Genomic DNA, 18921 nt, shown 5'->3' on the forward strand with positions numbered 1-18921 from the left:
CGGCGCAAGGCGCCCCGGTCAACGTCTGGAACCAAGTACGTAATACTATTCCAACTTGACAAGGTACATTTAATTTTTCACTGTAAAAGACAAACAACCATTCAATTCTGCAGAGCCAGGGGAATCAAAAGCAGCATATCAAGCAATCAACCAGACCAAACACCAAACCCAAGTCTTTTCCCAGATCCCGACACCCCCACAACCCTCCCAAGTATCCCATATGTTCCTACACCTCTAATCCCTACATACCTATATACCTATACCTAAGCCAAAAAGGAAATTCATTAATACCACAACGGAGGTCGGTCAGTGACCTCTTTTCCCGTCTGGCCCTGACCAGACCTTCGTTTCGAAGGACTGCTTGAATCCGCCCGAGAACGGACAGGCCGAGTGCGAGGAGTGCGATGAACTTGGGGCGTGCATTGTGGCCGTGAAATGGCTGGTGGTCGTGTCAACTGACCGGGTATCGGAGAAGATACTACTCGGGGCCTCGGAGAGCTGGGTGTTGGAGCGAGTGATGTACGAGGCCGAATCATCGTGATGCTGCTCCTTATTTTCGTGAACCGACTCAGTCTCGTCCTCCGCGAACTCCTCGCCGTCGCGGACCTGCCAGCGGGCGAAGAGATCATTCTGGATCCAGATCACCTTGCTCAATGCCTTGACCAGCGCCAACTTGAAGACGAGCGTGAGCTGTGGGTGACTGAAGACTGCCTCGAGGATGATATCCTGGATGTACCCGAGACACACGCCGATGTGGATGTATTCGACGTGGAAGGCGAGCATGCGGTCTTTGCCAATGTGCATACGCCTGATATAGGAGTTAGCAAAGTTTTCGAGGGGCCAGATAACCGTGGGGACAGATTAACCTACCCGACTTTGTTCAAGTACTCATAGAATTCCGGCTTGGTAGGGTCCGAGCAGAGCTTGGTCATGTACCAGCGCAGGAACATCCGGCGGCGTTGGATGTAGGCGCTGTCGAAGGTGGGATAGGTGGTTTCCTCCTCATCCTCCAGGGATGTGTCGCGGGTGCGGAAGACGCGAGCTGTGATGTCGTTCTCGAGGAGCTTCGCATATACTTTGTCGACCAGGGTAGGCGCCAGCGCCTTGATGTACTTGGATCCCTTGTTGAGAGCGGCGACATCATCTATTCGAAATCTTCGTTAGTCACGGAGGACCACTCAATTGGCAATTGGACCCAGACAGCACTGACCCTCACTGAACTCTAGAAATTGCTGCAAGTAGTGGACTCGTGCCCCAAGATCGGTATAGAGGGCCTTCCGATCAACATGCCGGGGGACGTTGGATGATTTTCCTTGAAGAACCATGGTTGGATGTGTAGATGGGGAATTAGGGTTCTTGCTTGCAATCAATAGTACCAGCAAATCGACAGTCTAATCGGAGGAAAAGCAAAGAAAGACAGACAGGCCGACTTTAAACAGCAAGTTGACTACGAGGCGTGCCATCGAGAAGGGGGCGATCGATCTGCTATTTACGATGAACGGGACCACCCCGAAATCGAGATTTTCGTCTTCTTTTGCCATTTTCTTCAGTCCTCCGTCCTCTTCAATTCTCTTCATCATTTCTTTTTTTGTCGTGCAGTAGTGTACTCCGTAGTGAGCGGAGCATGGCAAATGTGATGTGTAAGTGAATCCCCGGGCAAATCCACTTGGTGTCAGGCTACCACCAACAGCCTGTCCCAAATAGGGTGATGAAGGCGGCGATTTGGGAAATATTAAACGGTCACCCATGAAATCCACTGCATTTATGCCGTGAATTTGACTTCTGACATCTGTCACTCACCAGATTTGTGTCCGGCAATGGTTGGGAAGTGGATCTGCAGGATCGGGCTTGGTGAGGTTTGGTGGCTCCTCACGGGGGAGAAGGGGGAAAGAGACCCACTTCATCGTCGCCATTTCTTCTCCTTTTCTAATCTTACCGCTCCTTCCAGTCCCCATTGCGATGCATCATTGCATCCCCTTTGACACTTGTCGAATCGTTTATAGCAAGGAGTGGATGCGGCGTGGTGGAACAAAGAATTTTTATGGCCGGGATTTATCGCCGACAGGTTGAACGTCCTCCAAAGTCCCCAGCAACTCGACACGCCGGGGCGTGCCCTAACGAGCTTAGTTTCCACTGCACCGCTGTGTGAGAGTCCACCCCTCTTAGATGGAGTCCTTCTTAACACAGTCAATTATAATATTATTACTGTATTATTGTATTAAACTTCGAAGTTCATCGGAGCCGGACCGGTCCAGTTCCTCAGGCACACTCATGTCCGAGCAGTAGCACTAGTTGGGAACTAGAGCTTCGAGAAGTGTTTGACCCATGGTTCGATCGGCAGTCGCTGGATGAGTCCGGGAAGGGGAGGCTTGGAAGGTGGAGCGCCCGTTTGCCGAACTGCATCTGTTGGCGATTGTGAATTGTGACTTGTGCATTCGCCCTCGTATCTCCATCCCGGGGCAGTTTGCAAGGAAACCTAAAAGACTTAGTCCTCCCCCTTTTCTTCTGTTTCCACGGAGGCAGTACATTTGTAGAAAAAGCAGTACTCCGCAGAAGACTCCTTTACATTTAGTTTCAAGATACTGCCTCCTGCCGACCGCGGTTTGAAGTCTCTATGCGTTGGAGGTTCGGCTTCGGCAAAGCTGCTACATTCGCCGAGCATTCCCGGCCGACAACGGTGTGAAGGAGCGATCAGACATCCGAATTGAGTTTAGATATCTATCGAATCCAAAATACGAGACGGATGAACAGATAATGAATATCTCTCGCTCAGGCCTCCGACGCATTATGACCTGTCCGCATCTTCACGAGCCCCTTGATGCCGATCGAGTCAACCATGTGGCAGTTCGCTCAAGACTGACGGGGCGCAGAAAAAAAGGAAAAAGCAAAACGCGAGAAAGAAGAATTCTAGACTGTCAGCCAAAGATAACCCTTGCATTGCATTATCATCGATCCAGTCACCTGGGAAGCCATGTGATAATTGTCGAGACTCGATCGAGCCCTCGAATAGTGTCATAGGTAGACCGAAGACAGCGTCCTTGCCTCGAGCTGGCCGACACAGATCAACCAGGACTCAATTCTAGATCGATGTCTGAGATTAAGATCGTTAGCCAGTGACCATCTTTCCGCTTCATCGAGCGGGTCCCCCGTCCTCTAGCAAACGCCAGCAGGGAGAGATGACATCAGAGTAAGGTTGACTTCCGACAAAGACTGGTTTCATCGATCCCAAATTGGATTAAGCCTTGCGGGGGAGCTCTGGACTGCGTGAGACGGTCGCTTGCTCGCCATCACCGCCAAATAGCCAGTAGCCAGTAGCAAGGGTCGCAATGGAAATTATGACATGTCATAATTCCTTGGTTCTGGATGGAAGCGTGACGGAAAGACTCGGCTACTGATACAGCCTTTTTCGCCAAGTGGAGCCGCGACTGGGTGAAGAAGATCATGGTTGACATCAGGGACGAGAATCGAATTGCCTCGGTCGCATCCGACATCGGCACTCCTCAATGTTGCAAGCCCTAACTTATGCTGCCGATGAGCATCGGGTGAACTATCGCTGAGCATTTGTTTTCATCTTTCAATTAATTGACAACTAAGATCTCTGCCCTCATGCAGAATCAAACTGTTTGTCCTGTACACCACACAAACATCGATATTGTCCCTGTCTGAGAGGAGCTTGACGCAAAGTGAAGTCATATCCGGCGAGAATATCCAAGACTGACTGACAGGGTTGCGGCAGCTTAAACTAATGACTGATGTTCAGCACGCAGAGGAGATTGTCTCATCAAGGACTACAAGCACAGCGATAGTTTGATCGCAAAGTGGAATTTGCCGCGACGCAAAGCAACTGACTGCTTGCTCACCGCGCCTGCTGTGTACTGTAACCCATCATCCTTCGTCATACAACACCTCGATGATACCGTCATGCACGCCTCTGACATTCCAGACAGTCAAAAGGAGCTGCCCAGCACGGTGTCAGACGAAGATCTTCCAGGTTCAAGGCACCATTTCCCTGGTCATCCCAGAGTTTCTTCAGCTTTCAGTTTCACCCTTGCATGCTACACATGCCGCAACCTGCCAACCATGGATACTCTTCCCGACCAGTTGATGGCGTCTGGTATAGACATCAAGATTTGACCACTCTTCATCAAGCCACCTGCATGCAGTGACGTCAAGAGTCAAAGATGGGGATGGGAAGCTATATAGATGACTTTGCAGCTCTGCTACTGTCCGAGTCCTCATACAATCTCAACTGCATCGAATTTCGATCAATTTCAACACAATGGCACCACCTGAATACATCACACACCCCGAGTACTCCTCGAAGGTCCTTGTCCGTGGGGACCCCGAGTACGAACGATGTCGCGAGATGAACCCCAGTGCGGCCGGCCCTCGCTATCCCCGTGAGATCCATCTCGTGGAGAGCCCAGCGGACGTACAGAAAGCCCTGAGTCGAGCCACCAAGCTCGGAACCACCGTGAGCGTGCGGTCATCGGGCCACGCGGCGCAATCGCCTTATCTTGTGCAAGACGGCATCCTGATCGACACCACCAACCTCAACCGACGCGTCGACTACGACGAAGCCACCGCGCAAATATCCTTTGGGCCGTCCTGCCGCATTAGCGAGGTAACTGAGAAGCTGAGCGAAGTCGACCGCTTCTTTCCCATTGGCCATGCCCCGACCGTGGCCATGGCCGGCTATCTTCTCGGGGGCGGACAAGGGTTCTTCATGCGGAGTCTTGGTGCCGCCGCAACCTTTGTCACCCGGATGGAGATCGTCCTGCCCAACGGGGAGACGGTCCTTGCAGACCGCGAACACTACCCCGACCTCTTCTGGGCCGCACGCGGTAGCGGACTGGGCTTCTTTGGGGTTGTGACGCGGTTCTGGGGCAAGACCATCCCCGCTAAGACTCCCTGGCAACGGACCCTGCAATTTGAGATCAACCACGACAACTACGAGACGCTGCTAACCTGGGCCATTGAGGCCGGTCGGGCCACCCCCAAGGAGCACACAGACCTGAACATAGCCATTGCGTACGCGCAGGACGATGCGGACGCCACCGGGGATGAAGTGCCACCCGGGGCCCGCTTGCACCTCACGTTGCTGCTGTACTGCTACGCCGACACAGAGGCTGAGGCGCAGACCATGCTTGGTGCCTACGACCAAGTCGACGAGGTGCAGGACTTTATGCTCGACAAGCAGCCCGTCCATAAGTGCACCTTCGAGGAAGTCCTGGCCGCCGGAGAAGCCGGTCCGGGGCCGGGCACCCGCGTCCACAACAATAGTATCTTCAGCAATCCGGGTTGCTCGCTACCTCGGGTGAGTTGGCCTTCAGTCTTCTTATATTCTTGTTCTTCTGCTCTCTCTCACGGGCTCAATCGGAGTATGCACTAACAAAGGTCAGTTGCTGGAAACCATGAAACCCGCCCTGCTAGATCTGCCCACCCGGCAATCCAACGTATATATCTACCACTGCGACCAGCGGCCCGACGAGAAGGAGATGGTGATGAGCTTGCCCCAGGATCTGTATCTGATGACGGCGACTATTTGGACGGACCCCAAGCGCGAGTCCGGTCTCCGCCAGCATATCCGAGAACGGTATGAGCGGGCTCTGTCTGTTGCCGTGGGGATGTTTGTCGTGGATCTGGATCCGAACTGGGAGGAGGTCAACGTACGTTTGTCTCCCACTGATTGTTATGTGATACTTACAACAAGTACAGGCGCGGGTAATCACCGACACGGCTTTGCAGAAGTTTCTGCACGTCCGGGAGAAATATGACCCCCAGGGGCTGTTTCCCAGCTATAAGGCGTTTGTGCGGGCGGATCGCAATGTGAGAGGTCTCAAAGGCGCCCTCAACGGGGCTGCTAATGAGGCTGCCGACAGAGCTGTGACGGAGACTGCGAGGGACGCTCTGGAGGCGGCTGCTAATGCGGCTGTCACGGGCCCTGCCAATGCAGCTGCCAATGCAGCTGTCAATGTATCGGCTTGAGACCTTGGAGGGTAGTGTCGAGGCGAAAACCTATTTGAAATTCCTATCCAAGTTAGCAAGCTAATCAGAATGTGACAATCATGGTGTTTCCTGTTTGAATGTGATATCGTTCTGGCACAATTGGTCTTTGCCAGTTGATCATACCCGTTAAGGATCCCGAGTTACTGTATGTTGTACGCGAATTCATCTGGAGGTGTTCTGCCGAGCAAAAGAGCAAGAAGACGTTCGATTCCTGCGCGCAGTATATACAATCCCGCTTCCTTCTCTATGCAAGCAGTGTATCTCTATCCCGCTGATGAAATGCATGAAATGAATCATCCGAAAGTGCCCATACTATGCCTCACAATGTCGCTCACATTTGAGCCTTCTGATGGAGAAGACCGAGGTGTTCCTTGATACTCTTCAGTTCTTTCACCCGGCTATCCTCATTCTCCTGCAACAGACGCAAGTGTTCCTTCTTGAGCTCCTTGAAGTCGTCCTCGAGCTTGTGGTGCCAGGGATAAAGAACGAAGACTTGAAAGCAGAGGGCCGAGCTGGCGATGACAAAGTTCGTTAGGGAGAATCCGCGGGTGATGAGCATGGTGTCTGCCACGAGGCGTTAGTGAGCTTTCGCATTGCTGGAAGCAGCGGTAGGACTATACCTTCAGTATATGGAGCAAAACAGAGAATAAAGGAGTGAATGTGTTCTTTCTATAGTTTATTGGCCGAAGAGCCGCGGTCTGAATGGCAGGTAAAATGAACGGATAGACGTGGTTGAGGGGAGATTGGGTGGTAAGAGATCCGAATGCTAAACGAGGGGAAGAAGAAAGGGAGACAAGAGTCAGACCAAATAAATCACTACTATCCGGCCCCTATTGCATAATCGGGCATCTTACTGCAATGCTGCAATGCTGCAATTGCCAGGCCAAGGCAGGGCTGTCGGATCCGAGAACGGGGATATTTCGGCGACCGTCATTTGCAGGTTTTGCGGGGCTCCAAACCGGCAGCAGCCGACCTGCCGAAAACAATCCGATTGACACCCGAATTTAAGAAGCCCTTATCAGATCATGGATCCAAAACGTATAGCTCCAGTTATAGGTGAATGTCTGAGACTTTGAGGAGCTTAGCGTACTGGCCAACTTATTCACAAATACTCCACCTACGAAAGAGCCTCTCCCGACCCTTTTATTTAGCTCATTCCAAATGATAAAATGGAGCCAAGAATGCGAAGCCCAGATGTCTCAGCTTCATAGTCCAGTAGACTCGGCCGTTGCCCTTTGTGTGATCTTCTAGCCCAGGGAAAGTTCCCAGGATATAATCGAAGCAATTCATTCAGCCCGATCCTTGACCGGTCTGCAGAACCCAGAGGTTACAATACGACGCGCTTTGGACAGCCAATATATACTCGAGTCCCAAGACAGGCAGAGCGTGAGTCTTATGTCCAGTCGACCAAGTAGTTGAATTTGGTGCTGACTTGGAGGCTGACTCCGTCTACGATGATAGCAGTATACGTATAGGTACGCACCCCACACCCCTCAATCTTATCTTATCTGACACGGTAGTCGATAGGAACCGTTCCGAAGGACATTTCGGACCCCGGGCGGGGAAAGCCCAACCTCCCCAATCTAAGTGGAACAAGAAGCACCACACAAGCTTTTCCGAGTGAATTCAACGCCAGCGTCATAAGTTCGTTATCTAGGAAAAGTACACCGATGCGACGAGCGCTACCCCACGTGAGCGCCCTCGTATCGACCACGCGCATAGAATACCCAATTCAGCCCGGTTAGGATTGCGATTACCCCGAGGACTGGAGCGGTATAGTCTAGTGTTCAATGTACGTCAGTAATCAGACCAGTGAGGACAAGAACCCCGGGGAAACTTACTCATATTGCCACCCGTAAGCGGGAAGGAAGTGGGGAAACAGAGAAAGATCGTGATGATGATGGTATAGACCACAGCCACGATGTTGCAAAAGTAGCCCAGTCCCGACGAAAGTCCGAAGTGGCGCCCACTAGGGAGGTAGACTTCCGACCGACGCTGCCAGATGAGCAATGCGATTGGTAGCGTCACGGAAATTTGCGACAGAATACTGGCAGTTCCGACAAACGCATTGAAGACTAGAGCAGGTGAGTCAGTCTCATGCTCACTACCCGGCTTGTGGGCCACGACGATGTTCAGGGTTTCCTACCGGAAGAAGACGCTAGGTAGAGGAATCCGATCACGAAGCAGGCAATAAAATTGAGGCCTAGGGCGTATAGAGGAACGCCTTGTCGGTGGTCCAGCTGCTTCAAGTACCCCGAGAGGAAGATTCCGTTGTCGCACGCAAACGACCAGGTCAGCCGCGAGGCAGTGGAATGGATCGCGCAAGCAGAAACAAACATGATCGAAATCATCACGACGAGGAAGACGGTCGCACACGTCGTCGATCGGCTTGCCTGTGCCCATAGATCATAGATTGGGAACCTGCCAAGTTGAAGTTTAGCATAGAGACTCCGGAATTAAGCATCTCGCCTTACCCTGAGGCCGCATCAACCAGGCTGTCAAAGTCGGTCACACTGTAGCACATGGCCAAGGCAAACGCAAAGGCAGCCACAGAGCCAATGCCCACTGTCGACAAGATGGCACGCGGGATCGTCCGTGCTGGGGCAAGACATTCGTCTGCCATGTGCATCGTGGCGTCCAAACCGATGAGCATGTAGGACGGGGTCGATAGACCGGTGAGGAAAACAATCCCATTAGACCAGTATCCATTGGAAGAGTTGACGAAATGGCCCCAGACGGTGGCCGAGTCTGCATGAACGGCCGACCGTGCGGGGCAGACGATTGTGGTGATAACAAAGAGGGCCAGAGAGAAGTAGACTGTTGTCGCCTTTAAGATGTTGCCTTCGAAGAGCAATGGGTCAAATACTTACAGGCCCAGTCATAGACCCAAACCGTCTTGGACAGCAAGCCAACATTGTATGCCATGGCAATGATGTGCACCGCTTGGTACATAAGAAAGTAATGCCAGGATTGTGGGACGAAGGTGGGGTGATAGGTGAGAACCATAGCCATAATACCCTCCGTGACCATCAATGACAGCGAAGCGGCGATGGCCACCCATGACCAGATGCCGATGATTCCACACATGTAGGACAACCACCGGCGATGCTGGGCCGGTGCCAGCATGGAAGTGAAGTAATATTGGCCACCAGCCGATGGATACACGGCTGCTAGCTCAGCCAGGCTGAGCCCCGTGCAGGACATAGCAAAGCACACCACCAAGATACCGTACAGTAAGGTCACCGTACCACCTCCTGCAATAGCCAGGGGCAAACTGCCTGCAATAGCAATCCAACTGTTGGAAGTATTGAACCCCAGGGCCATAATGCTGATCATGTTGAAATTGCGCTTGAGGCCCGGCCCTTCATGAGCCAGGGTTGCCACCACGCCGATCTCCACATCGTGCTGATCCTGTGCGGACTCAACACTCTTCCCCATTTTCGCTGTTACCGAAGAGTATGACTTCTGGCGCGGCGAGAATTCCTCCATCGCAGCCCGTCGCAGGGTATGAGCGGATCTACTTCATGTCAGGGGGTTGAGGGGCCCCAGTCTGGGGTTCATATAGCGAGATCGGTACATTCCGAGTCTGGTGGCGTCGCGTCGCGCATGATAACATTCCTGGGGAGATAGCAGTCGATTCGCCGTCATTTGTGGCGCTTATCAGGATTATCTTCGTATCGGATAAAGCTCTCTCGGAACAACCCTGATCGATATCGGTATGAATCCGAGGGGCAGAGAGACCAGGAGTATTGGTAAGGCTTTGGATCCAGCATATGACGACCAAATGAATTCCATCGAGTCGTGGACCGCGAAGGTAATATGACATGCGACCAACAAACGACATCATTGTTTTCAACGCAGACCGGCTATCGACTAGAGCTAGGAGGTCTATATCGTTCTGTTACTGACATCAAATAAATTGTCAAGGTGGATGGATGAGTACTATTTCTGCTTTTCTCTCTTGAGAAATTCGAAAACATTCTTTTTGGATGCTAAAGATACACACACACACAGTAAGTGAAGTGTGGGTGCCTGTGCTAGATAGCGGGCAAGTATCCACACGCCACGAACGCAAACGAGACTCGATCTGTCCAGACAAAAATGACCGCAGATGACAGCACTCTCTAGCAATATTACCTGTCAGACAAGGATCAGAGGACGCGGAAGAAGCTTTGTTTAAGTACGGAGTACTCCGTACTGAGCTGAGCGCTCTGTAAATTGCATGGTCTGGCGGTGAGCGGGAAGGCATGGCACGTGATAGGGCGGTACGGGATTCTTCCGCTCCGGGCTTTTATCGATCACGTGCCCCTTCCTCTCTCTCCTCTTCATCTACGCAGGTACTCCATATCAACATCAACTTCAACATCGATATCACGATGTATCACATGCTTTCTGAATGTCAACGCAGATAACCTGCCAGATAATCTTAATATTCTTGTCCCCTTCTCCCTCAATTTTCCCACCACTTCGCAACTCTTCTGCCTTGTCATGTGAGTGCCCATTCAGCCTACACCGAGGGCCCACCTCTAATCTCGCTAAAGCCACTGGCGTTCTGATGGCGTGTTTCCGCAGGCCCACCACAGCGTCAAGTAACGAAAGGGTGTGGTCTGTCTCAGAAATGGTGAAACAAACTAGACAGCCTTGAACCTTCACGGCTGCTCAAGAACCCAAACCACTGGTTCATTCTCCTCAGTTGCCACCAGGCACAAGGTTTGCCTATCTCGCTTGGATGATGCTCAAGTCTTTGTCGACCCTCGTCATCTCCAGTCCGGCATCATGCCTTCCACATGCTTAAGTAGACGCAGATTCCCTCTGGCATCGGAGGGCCATCCAGCCAAACTGTCTTTCCTTTCCTCAGTCGCTCCTTCGTTCCTTTCTGGGCTTCATTGATTGAAGTCCCTTCCTTTCTTTCCACTTTCTATACAACACACCGCTGTGCGGTGCTTCTGCCATTATGTCTCTTTCCAAGATTGCCACTCTTCTGCTGGGCTCGGTCTCGCTGGTCGCTGGTCATGGGTATGTCTCGAGCATCGAGGTGGACGGTACCACCTATGGAGGGTACTTGGTCGACACTTATTACTACGAATCCGACCCGCCCGAGTTAATCGCCTGGTCCACAAATGCCACGGATGATGGCTATGTATCGCCCTCCGACTACGAGAGCGTGAACATCATCTGCCACAAGGGGTCTGCGCCCGGCGCGTTGTCGGCCCCTGTCGCGCCCGGAGGCTGGGTGCAGATGACCTGGAACACCTGGCCCACCGACCATCACGGCCCTGTCATCACGTATATGGCCAATTGCCACGGTTCTTGCGCAGATGTGGACAAGACCACCCTCGAGTTCTTCAAGATCGATGCTGGCGGCTTGATCGATGACACGGACGTGCCTGGAACTTGGGCGACCGATGAGCTCATTGAAGATAGCTATAGTCGCAACATCACTATCCCCAGCGATATTGCCCCCGGGTACTATGTTTTGCGACACGAGATCATTGCTCTGCACAGCGCCGAGAACCTGGACGGAGCCCAGAACTACCCCCAGTGCATCAATCTGGAAGTCACCGGCAGCGAGACAGCAACCCCGAGTGGCACCTTGGGCACTGCTCTGTACAAGGAGACCGACCCCGGCATCTATGTTGACATCTGGAACACGTTGAGCACGTATACTATTCCCGGCCCCGCGCTGTACACTGCTGGTAGCACTGCGACCGCAGCCGCTGCTGCCGATACCACCACTACTTCTGCTGGCACCACCGCTGAGGCCACCACCGCTGCCGCCGCCGTGAGTACCACCGCGGACGCTGTTCCGACCGAGTCTTCAGCTCCTTCCGAGACCAGCGCGACTACCGCGAACCCTGCTCGGCCCACTGCCGGCAGCGACATCCGCTTCCAGCCCGGTCAGGTCAAGGCTGGTGCTTCAGTCAACAACTCGGCTACTGAGACTTCCTCTGGTGAGTCTGCCACGACGACCACAACATCAGTGGCCACTGCGGCTTCGAGCGCGGATTCGTCGACGACTTCTGGGGTTTTGAGTGGCGCCTGCAGCCAGGAGGGCTACTGGTACTGCAACGGGGGCACTGCGTTCCAGCGCTGTGTCAACGGGGAATGGGATGCGTCCCAGAGTGTGGCTGCGGGCACGGTCTGCACCGCCGGTATCTCGGAGACCATCACCATTTCAGCCGCCGCCACGCGCCGGGATGCCATGCGTCGTCATCTGGCGCGTCCCAAGCGTCACTGAGCGGGTGACAGGGTGACAGGGTGACAGGATTGGAGGGAAACGACCATGTTGGCTTTGTATATAGATATATATACCGCAATAGCATAGGACGCGTTGACCGCAGTTTTGGTTGTGCTTGAAGTTGTATTCAGTGCCTGGAGTGCTTGGAGTGCCCTAACCCGCAGGGGAACAGCTAAGCGTGACAGCTCACTTTGACTTCAATAGTGCACGGTCTAAAAAACCTAGCGAGAATTAGCGAGAATGACAGCTCACATTTCGTGTGACTAACTGACTGGCACCGTTGGACCCAACGCATTCCATCCCTTCCTGGCCCTTCCTGTACTCCGGAGTAGGGATCTGCATCTGATGACAGGCTGACGCAGGAGGCTAAGCGATCATTCTTGGTGATCGCTCTGCCCGATTCCTGCCTGTTGTTGCTTGCCATAGGCTCATCGCAATGACGACACTTGGGTCACACAATCGCACGAGGGATAAACGGGGATAGACTGGGATCGACCGGGAGAGACTGGTGCAATCCTGCGATCTGCACCTTTCAATTTCCGTCGGCTCGTCGGATGGCGTTCCCATGATTCTCTCCACATATTTCTAAGGGGCAGAGTCGCACTTGTTGCTTCTCTCACTTACCCTCAATCACATCATCTTTACCCTCATCATGACTACCGCTGAACAGCAGCAACCGCAACACCAGTTTCCCCATCCCACTGGGAGCAACTCTTATGGGCACGCACAGGACCCGGAGCCCCACGGCCACCAACCGCCCCACGCTCCTTTGTCGCCTCTTGGGCCGGAGATTCCCCCTCCAGAGCAGGAAGACTTCGTTACCGACACCGAGGTAGGTTTTTGTGTCCGCGGCCCGGCCCGGAGTGTCCACTGGGTTGATGCTTGGTTCCTTGGTCCTTGGTTGACTGTTGACTCTGCCTTTGCCCCCCCGTCCCGCAGTCGATGCGCAGTGACTATGATGAGGACTTCATGGAAACCTATTCGCTCTCTTCCAGTATCCTCGACTACCAGTATGAGAATGGTCGTCGATACGCCAGCTTTCGCTCGGTAGGTGGGCCTCTTGCCGCAAATGTTCTGGGGCCTGACGAGGGTATGCGACCGTAGGGAAATTACATGTAATTCAACTCCTCCGGGACACATAGGACAGCATTAACAAGCTCAGGATGCCTAATGACGAAGAGGAACAAGAAAGGCTGGACTTGGTAACTTACCTTTTTCCCATGCTCGTTGTCTCTTTCACAGATACTAACACCGCCAGACTCATCACATGTGGGCTTTCTTCGCTTGCACTTGCACTACCCTATGCCCTTGCAGCATGAGCTGACCACCACTTGCCAGCTACCTAATGCTGATGGGGGGCGAGTTGTTCAACGCCCCCATCAAGAACCCCCAGAAAGTGCTCGACCTGGGCACAGGGACTGGCAACTGGGCCATCGATTTCGCCGAGTATGACTCTTCCCTCAGGTGACATATCTCTACAAAGTACACCTACTAAGTGTGTGCCAGCCAGTACCCTGGTGCCGTCGTCGTGGGCAATGACCTCAGCCCCATCCAACCCGCCTGGGTGCCCCCCAACGTGGAATTCTTCGTCGACGACTACGAGTCCGACTGGCTCGAGAAGATGAATGCCTACGACTTCATCCACTCCCGCAACCTAGCAGGGTACTGTGCCCTCCCTCTCCCAATTCCTCTCCCCCTAACCCAACCTCAACCCCTACACTAAACTAACCACCCCTAAACAGCTGCGTCGTCGACTGGCACCGCCTGATCCGACAGGCCTACGACCACCTCAAACCAGGTGGATACCTGGAGCTCCAAGAGAGCGCCGTCTGGGCGTGGAGCGACGACGGCACGCTCAAGATGGACTCGCCGCTGATGGAGTATCTGATGTCGCTGAACGACGCGGCGCACATGATCGGCCGGGAGCTGAACATCTACATCGACCTGAAGCCGTGGCTGATTGCGCACGGGTTCGAGGACGTGCACGAGCAGACCTACATCCTGCCCTTCTCGCCGTGGCCGCAGGATCCCCGGCTGCGCGAGATCGGGCGCGTGCAGGCCGCAATGGTCGAGAAGGCCGTCGAGGCGTATGGACTGCGGCTGTGCACGCAGGTGCTGGGCTGGAGTCAGGAGCGGACGAAGCTCATGCAGGGCTTGGTGCGCCAGCAGTTGAAGGATCGGTCGTTGCATTCGTATACCAAGATGTAAGTGCCATGGGCTTGGTGTGAGGAAAGCCCCGGGCTAATGACAATATAGTAAGGTTGCCTATGGGAGGAAGCCTCTGATTTAGCTGGACAGCAATCAGCAACTGGGTGTGGTTTGGCTTTCTGGTCTAATGAATGATCTGGAAGATTCTTGCGTAAGGGACGCAGAATATCGGATGACCGGGGTAGCGATACAGAGCTAGGTAAAAACCAAGGGATATTAATAGAGTCAGAAATAGATTCTATTTCAATAAGAACTTACAACGTAAGGCAGGCAGACTGAATCTCAATCTACCCAGTCCGCCCCGTCTGCCACAAGCAGGAGCACATTGGACACGAGCCCGCGCTGTCCAGCCAGGTCGACAGACAGGCGCCGTGGAAGTTATTCCCGCAGCGCGCGCACCAGACGACAGGCAACGCCGCCTCCTCGTCCTTGGGTTGGAACTCGCCCCGACAGATGGGACATATGTCATCCGGTCCAATTGCTCGCTGGCTGGCTACGGGGGCGGCATCCGCCTCCGTGGGGGGTGGCACCGGGTCCCTGGGGGGAAAGAAACTATCCCCACCCCAGGGCCAGTGGTCCTGCCACGCCGGATACTCGAACGGATTGCTCCAGAGCTCCATCATGGTCTTGGCCGGGTGGGGAATCATCATGCGCAGAATCTGGATAGGCTTGGCGAGCGCAATGCACATCATCAGGTTCGTCGCGCGAGCCCGGCGAGAATGTCGAGCGCGTTCCTGTTCACCGATGGCCTCCAACTGGTGCAGAATCTCCATATCGACCGAAAAGGTGGAGGAGGTGGCAAAGGAGGTGCCTGCCGTGACGTTCCCAGTGGTGAACACCTCACGGAACCGGGCCATGAGCGGATCCTCGCGCTCGTCATCGGTAACGTGGTTCAGGAGGAGCTCCGTCAAGATGCCGGCGAGCGCACGCTCCATCCGATACAAGACCGCCGCCCAGTCCTGGATGTCCCCATGGAGCACCTCAAGGCCGTGGTTTCGCGAGCGCGTCACTAGGTCGAGGACGGTGTGGCGCAGCCCTGGATCCGACCAATTGGTCCGAAGGATGTTCACCTGGTAGTCGTAGGTGTAGATGAGGTGCGCGTACCAGTGGCCCAAGCGACTGAAGGCGCGGCCCATGACGAGCGACAAGGCCTGGTAGTCCAGGGCTTCGGGGTCGTGAACGGGCAAGGTCTCGTCGATGTCGGGGATTAGATGTTGAGCCATGTTACGTGCTCTGTCCAAGGTTGAAAGGGATGTGCCAATGCGTGTGGGCTTCTTTGGGGGGAGGGGGGGATTGTTGTCTCACGGCTATTCAATGAGAGAACAAACCGATGTATTTATACAAAGGCTCGGGGACAACGAGTGGATGGGTTCTGTCCTCATATACCGGCGCATTTCGCTTGCTTGCTCGTGCTCTTTCAGTCATAATTAAGCTCGTCGATACGCATAATGGTATTCTCCGGTGAAGTGAGTCGCTTTGTTCGTGGTGCTTTTGGCAGAGCTTTGTGGTTCGTGTATAAAGGTCATACTTGGGGTCCAGAAATAACATGGTTAGCTTGAGACACGCATGTTCGACATCTCACCACCACCATCATCATGCCCGAGAAACACCCAAACATCTCCTTCAAAGACAAGTCGGCTGACCATCCTCGTGCCTCAGCCCCAGTGGGAGGCTTTCTCGGATGGTTGGCTGGAAAGCGCGGTTATGCCCATCGCAAGTCCACCGTGAGCAGTCGGGCAAAGGATAACTCGGACCGTCGGCAAGAGCCTTCATCAATCGCCAAAGGGAAACAACCAGTTCGCTCCGCAGAGGAACACCAAGCAGAGAAACAGGAAAGAGAGGGCCAGGGAGGGCATCGGGTTTATGCTCAAATCCCGGCCAATGCGCCCACCTCTTCAGCAGTCCGGCGTACCCACGCAGGCCCCTCGAATGTCTATGAACGAAAGTTTTTAAGCTCTATCGCTTCAACTCGTCAAGCTACAGGGTCAAGTGCTCGTACCGGGTCCTATGAGCCTCGGATGTCGGGTGCCCTTCAAGCCCAGGATCAGCCTTCCTCTGTAGGCAGCGATAATTCAGGGAACAGTGGATTCAGTGCTACCTCCAGCACCGCTGCTGTCTGCGGGTCAAAAGTCACGGACCGGGCTCAGACCACCTCCCCCGGTATCAAGGAGAGTGGGGATGAAAGAGGGTTCAGCGCTACCTTCAGCAGCGGTGATACGTGCAAGTCCAGTCTTGAAGCCCAGGTTCAGATCTGCCCCGTACCAAATGAGAGTGGGTATGAAAGCGGCTTCAGCGCTGGCTTCAGCACCGATAGTGTCTGGGGGTCCAAGGTCGCGGACCGGGATGAACTCGGCCACGACGTGGGATCCTCGTGTCACGATGAGGTCTCCGATCAAGACTCTGACAGAGAAGACGCCGATCCAGACTCCATGTTGTCCAGTGATGTCTCCGGGGGCGTTCCAGTGTATGCAAGCACCACCAACGCAGACCGGCCGCCTCACGACCACAACATCAACGCGGCCCTGAACAACCTCAAGATCAAGGACGACTGCTGTCTGATCTGTCACAAACGCATGCACAAGGACGGATTCTCCTGCCCCGGCGGATGTGGTACACTGTATCATGACAACTGTGTCTCAGACTGGCGCACCCCCAGAAGTTCCGAGAACCAAGAGCCCTGTCCGTGTCCGACGTGCTGGCAGGACATCTTTCAAGAGGATTGTGCGGTTTGTGGAAAGCCCATCGAGGACTACGAGGTCTGCTGTCCCCAGCAATGCGGAGCGTGGCTTCACGAGCCTTGTGTGGAACGTTGGGTCAACCAGTGCCGCGAGACGTATGCCGATCAAAACATGCCTTGTCCCCGGTGTAGCGCGCCGTGGCCTAATCATATCGACGAGGAGGCGGAGTGTCCGATCTGCTTTTTAGCCATGGACGAGAGTCTCCAGGATGTGACCCCATGCCCGGCGCTATGCAGGCAGAATTACCACTCGGAGTGTATCAATGCCTGGCTTGACAGCGCCGAGCCCAATGGCCGGCCGAGAGCGTGTCCCAAGTGTCGAGCTCCGTGGGCCCCTCTTTTCGGGCATTGAAGATGGTGGATCGGACTGCTCTGATTTGAATACGAGTGTTAAGGCGTTGAGGGGGGTTGAGTGGAGTCGGTGTGCGGAATGGCGATATATGAAAAAGCCCTAACTGTAGCTCCCGTTGCCTTTAGTTTCACCTTCATCATTGATCGTCAGCTTTACAAATCAAGAATGATTCGCAATACTTTGATTATTTCTTCTTTTAGTCATGCTCACTAATCCAACTTCTTCAGGTTCAGCTTTACTTTACTTGGGATAAATATCAAGCTTCTCACCTACATTGTGCCATCCTGTGCCATCCAATCCATACATCAACATCATCAAAATGACCACCGAGCCTCTCCAGGTTCAGCGCCAGACCTCGCCGTCCACCGGCCTCTCCTACCTCACCAATGCTACGAGTCCACAGTCCTCGCTCCAGCAAATCTCCCTCTTTATCCCCGGATTCGGCTGTCCAGCCACCGACTACACTCCCCTGATCACCCACCTCCACGCCCACGGCCGCACCCTCAGCGCAGGCCACGTCTATGTCGCTGTCGACCTCCCAGGCCACGGCGAGTCGCCGACCTCCATTTTACCCACCCCAGAGGCCGGAGGAATCAACAAACTTCTCGTCCAGCTGCATGCAGAGCTACTCTCTACCCTCTTCCTATCCTCACCCCCCACCCCTAACCCAACTCCGATCCCCACCACAGTCTACGGCCACAGCATGGGTACGCTGACCGTCCTCGACCTCTTCGCCTATAATCTCACCACGTCACCTTCTTCCCTCAAAGTCACCGAGATAATCCTCCTCGACGGCCCCTACTCCGGCACCACACTCCCGACCCCTTTGGACCTGAAGACCCTCGCCACGCACGCCGAATACTACCGCAGCACTATGCCCGACCGCATCGCCCGGTGTTTCGGCCCGCACACCAGCCCCCAAACAATCGCCGCGGTGCAGGAAACCTACTCCCGCCTGGACTTCGCGTATCTCATTCGGATGTCGCATTACTACGGGACGGTCGATGGACGATTCGCGCAGATCCTGCACGCCCTCGACCGCCACAACGACCAGCTGGTGGCGACTGGCCAACAGCCAGTGCGGTTGCTGGACCTGCAAAGCCAGGAGGGCGATTTCGAAAGCGAGCGGAAAAGTCTGCACAAGAATGATGTGACGGCGCATGCGGTGTTTGTCCGGAAGGAGGTGGATGGGCGGTGGTTGCGGGAGTATGTCGTGGAGGGGACGGGGCATTTTCCGCACGTGGATGATGTGGAAGAGGTTGGGGGGGTGGTTAGGGGATTCCTTGCGGAGGGGCTGGCTTGAGTGCTTGGGTCTTAGATTAGAGTGATATTATTCTGCAAGTATACTGAATATCATATGTTCTATGGTGACGGCGA

The 18921-nt window shown here is 54.2% G+C and overlaps 9 protein-coding genes across 9 annotated transcripts; 5 read left to right on the forward strand and 4 right to left on the reverse strand.

Annotated features, from left to right (window-relative positions):
- Positions 1-84: 84 nt before the first annotated feature.
- On the reverse strand, positions 85-1553 carry ASPACDRAFT_127163 (protoglobin family protein). The gene is made up of 3 exons (XM_020197003.1): positions 1211-1553; positions 871-1144; positions 85-808 (listed from the first exon to the last, which is right to left on the reverse strand). Exons 1-3 carry the CDS (start codon positions 1323-1325, stop codon positions 307-309), a joined length of 891 nt encoding a protein of 296 aa, XP_020051529.1. The 5' UTR covers positions 1326-1553; the 3' UTR covers positions 85-306.
- A 2726-nt stretch (positions 1554-4279) lies between these two features.
- On the forward strand, positions 4280-5988 carry ASPACDRAFT_64476 (FAD-binding oxidoreductase; the record flags this gene model as incomplete). Its single annotated transcript, XM_020204003.1, has 3 exons — positions 4280-5317; positions 5403-5669; positions 5719-5988. 3 exons carry the CDS (start codon positions 4280-4282, stop codon positions 5986-5988), a joined length of 1575 nt encoding a protein of 524 aa, XP_020051530.1.
- Positions 5989-6130: 142 nt separating this feature from the next.
- Positions 6131-6746, reverse strand: ASPACDRAFT_82054 (uncharacterized protein). Its single transcript, XM_020206017.1, has 2 exons — positions 6630-6746; positions 6131-6573 (listed from the first exon to the last, which is right to left on the reverse strand). The coding sequence occupies exon 2, from the start codon at positions 6566-6568 to the stop codon at positions 6341-6343; it is 228 nt and encodes a 75-aa protein (XP_020051531.1). The 5' UTR covers positions 6569-6573; positions 6630-6746; the 3' UTR covers positions 6131-6340.
- A 945-nt stretch (positions 6747-7691) lies between these two features.
- On the reverse strand, positions 7692-9447 carry ASPACDRAFT_36577 (uncharacterized protein; the record flags this gene model as incomplete). Its single annotated transcript, XM_020200222.1, has 5 exons — positions 7692-7789; positions 7851-8084; positions 8156-8430; positions 8484-8826; positions 8880-9447. The coding sequence occupies 5 exons, from the start codon at positions 9445-9447 to the stop codon at positions 7692-7694; spliced, it is 1518 nt and encodes a 505-aa protein (XP_020051532.1).
- A 1190-nt stretch (positions 9448-10637) lies between these two features.
- On the forward strand, positions 10638-12505 carry ASPACDRAFT_82055 (lytic polysaccharide monooxygenase auxiliary activity family 9 protein). Its single transcript, XM_020206018.1, has one exon. It carries the CDS (start codon positions 10964-10966, stop codon positions 12245-12247), a length of 1284 nt encoding a protein of 427 aa, XP_020051533.1. The 5' UTR covers positions 10638-10963; the 3' UTR covers positions 12248-12505.
- A 226-nt stretch (positions 12506-12731) lies between these two features.
- On the forward strand, positions 12732-14997 carry ASPACDRAFT_127175 (class I SAM-dependent methyltransferase). Its single transcript, XM_020197004.1, has 9 exons — positions 12732-13079; positions 13187-13294; positions 13352-13362; positions 13410-13449; positions 13506-13516; positions 13586-13693; positions 13754-13909; positions 13990-14451; positions 14504-14997. The coding sequence occupies exons 1-9, from the start codon at positions 12900-12902 to the stop codon at positions 14535-14537; spliced, it is 1110 nt and encodes a 369-aa protein (XP_020051534.1). The 5' UTR covers positions 12732-12899; the 3' UTR covers positions 14538-14997.
- Positions 14743-15678, reverse strand: ASPACDRAFT_47939 (uncharacterized protein; the record flags this gene model as incomplete). The annotated part of the gene is made up of 1 exon (XM_020202027.1): positions 14743-15678. One exon carries the CDS (start codon positions 15676-15678, stop codon positions 14743-14745), a length of 936 nt encoding a protein of 311 aa, XP_020051535.1.
- A 372-nt stretch (positions 15679-16050) lies between these two features.
- On the forward strand, positions 16051-17544 carry ASPACDRAFT_64481 (uncharacterized protein; the record flags this gene model as incomplete). Its single annotated transcript, XM_020204004.1, has 1 exon — positions 16051-17544. The coding sequence occupies one exon, from the start codon at positions 16051-16053 to the stop codon at positions 17542-17544; it is 1494 nt and encodes a 497-aa protein (XP_020051536.1).
- Positions 17545-17863: 319 nt separating this feature from the next.
- ASPACDRAFT_64482 (alpha/beta fold hydrolase) lies at positions 17864-18847 on the forward strand (the record flags this gene model as incomplete). The annotated part of the gene is made up of 1 exon (XM_020204005.1): positions 17864-18847. The coding sequence occupies one exon, from the start codon at positions 17864-17866 to the stop codon at positions 18845-18847; it is 984 nt and encodes a 327-aa protein (XP_020051537.1).
- Between the last annotated feature and the right edge of the window lie 74 nt (positions 18848-18921).

This window comes from Aspergillus aculeatus (assembly GCF_001890905.1).
Source record: "Aspergillus aculeatus ATCC 16872 unplaced genomic scaffold ASPACscaffold_21, whole genome shotgun sequence".
Lineage (NCBI taxonomy): Eukaryota > Fungi > Ascomycota > Eurotiomycetes > Eurotiales > Aspergillaceae > Aspergillus > Aspergillus aculeatus.

Excerpts from the sequence above, each read along its gene's own strand:
- ASPACDRAFT_127163 (XM_020197003.1), bottom strand. The coding sequence starts at position 1,325 with ATGGTTCTTCAAGGAAAATCATCCAACGTCCCCCGGCATGTTGATCGG. Across the intron at positions 1,145-1,210 it reads ATTTCTAGAGTTCAGTGAGG|ATGATGTCGCCGCTCTCAAC; the intron begins GTCAGTGCTGTC and ends GATTTCGAATAG. Across the intron at positions 809-870 it reads GAGTACTTGAACAAAGTCGG|GCGTATGCACATTGGCAAAG; the intron begins GTAGGTTAATCT and ends CTCCTATATCAG.
- ASPACDRAFT_82054 (XM_020206017.1), bottom strand. The coding sequence starts at position 6,568 with ATGCTCATCACCCGCGGATTCTCCCTAACGAACTTTGTCATCGCCAGC.
- ASPACDRAFT_82055 (XM_020206018.1), top strand. The coding sequence starts at position 10,964 with ATGTCTCTTTCCAAGATTGCCACTCTTCTGCTGGGCTCGGTCTCGCTG.
- ASPACDRAFT_127175 (XM_020197004.1), top strand. The coding sequence starts at position 12,900 with ATGACTACCGCTGAACAGCAGCAACCGCAACACCAGTTTCCCCATCCC. Across the intron at positions 13,080-13,186 it reads ACTTCGTTACCGACACCGAG|TCGATGCGCAGTGACTATGA; the intron begins GTAGGTTTTTGT and ends CCCGTCCCGCAG. Across the intron at positions 13,694-13,753 it reads TGGGCCATCGATTTCGCCGA|CCAGTACCCTGGTGCCGTCG; the intron begins GTATGACTCTTC and ends AGTGTGTGCCAG.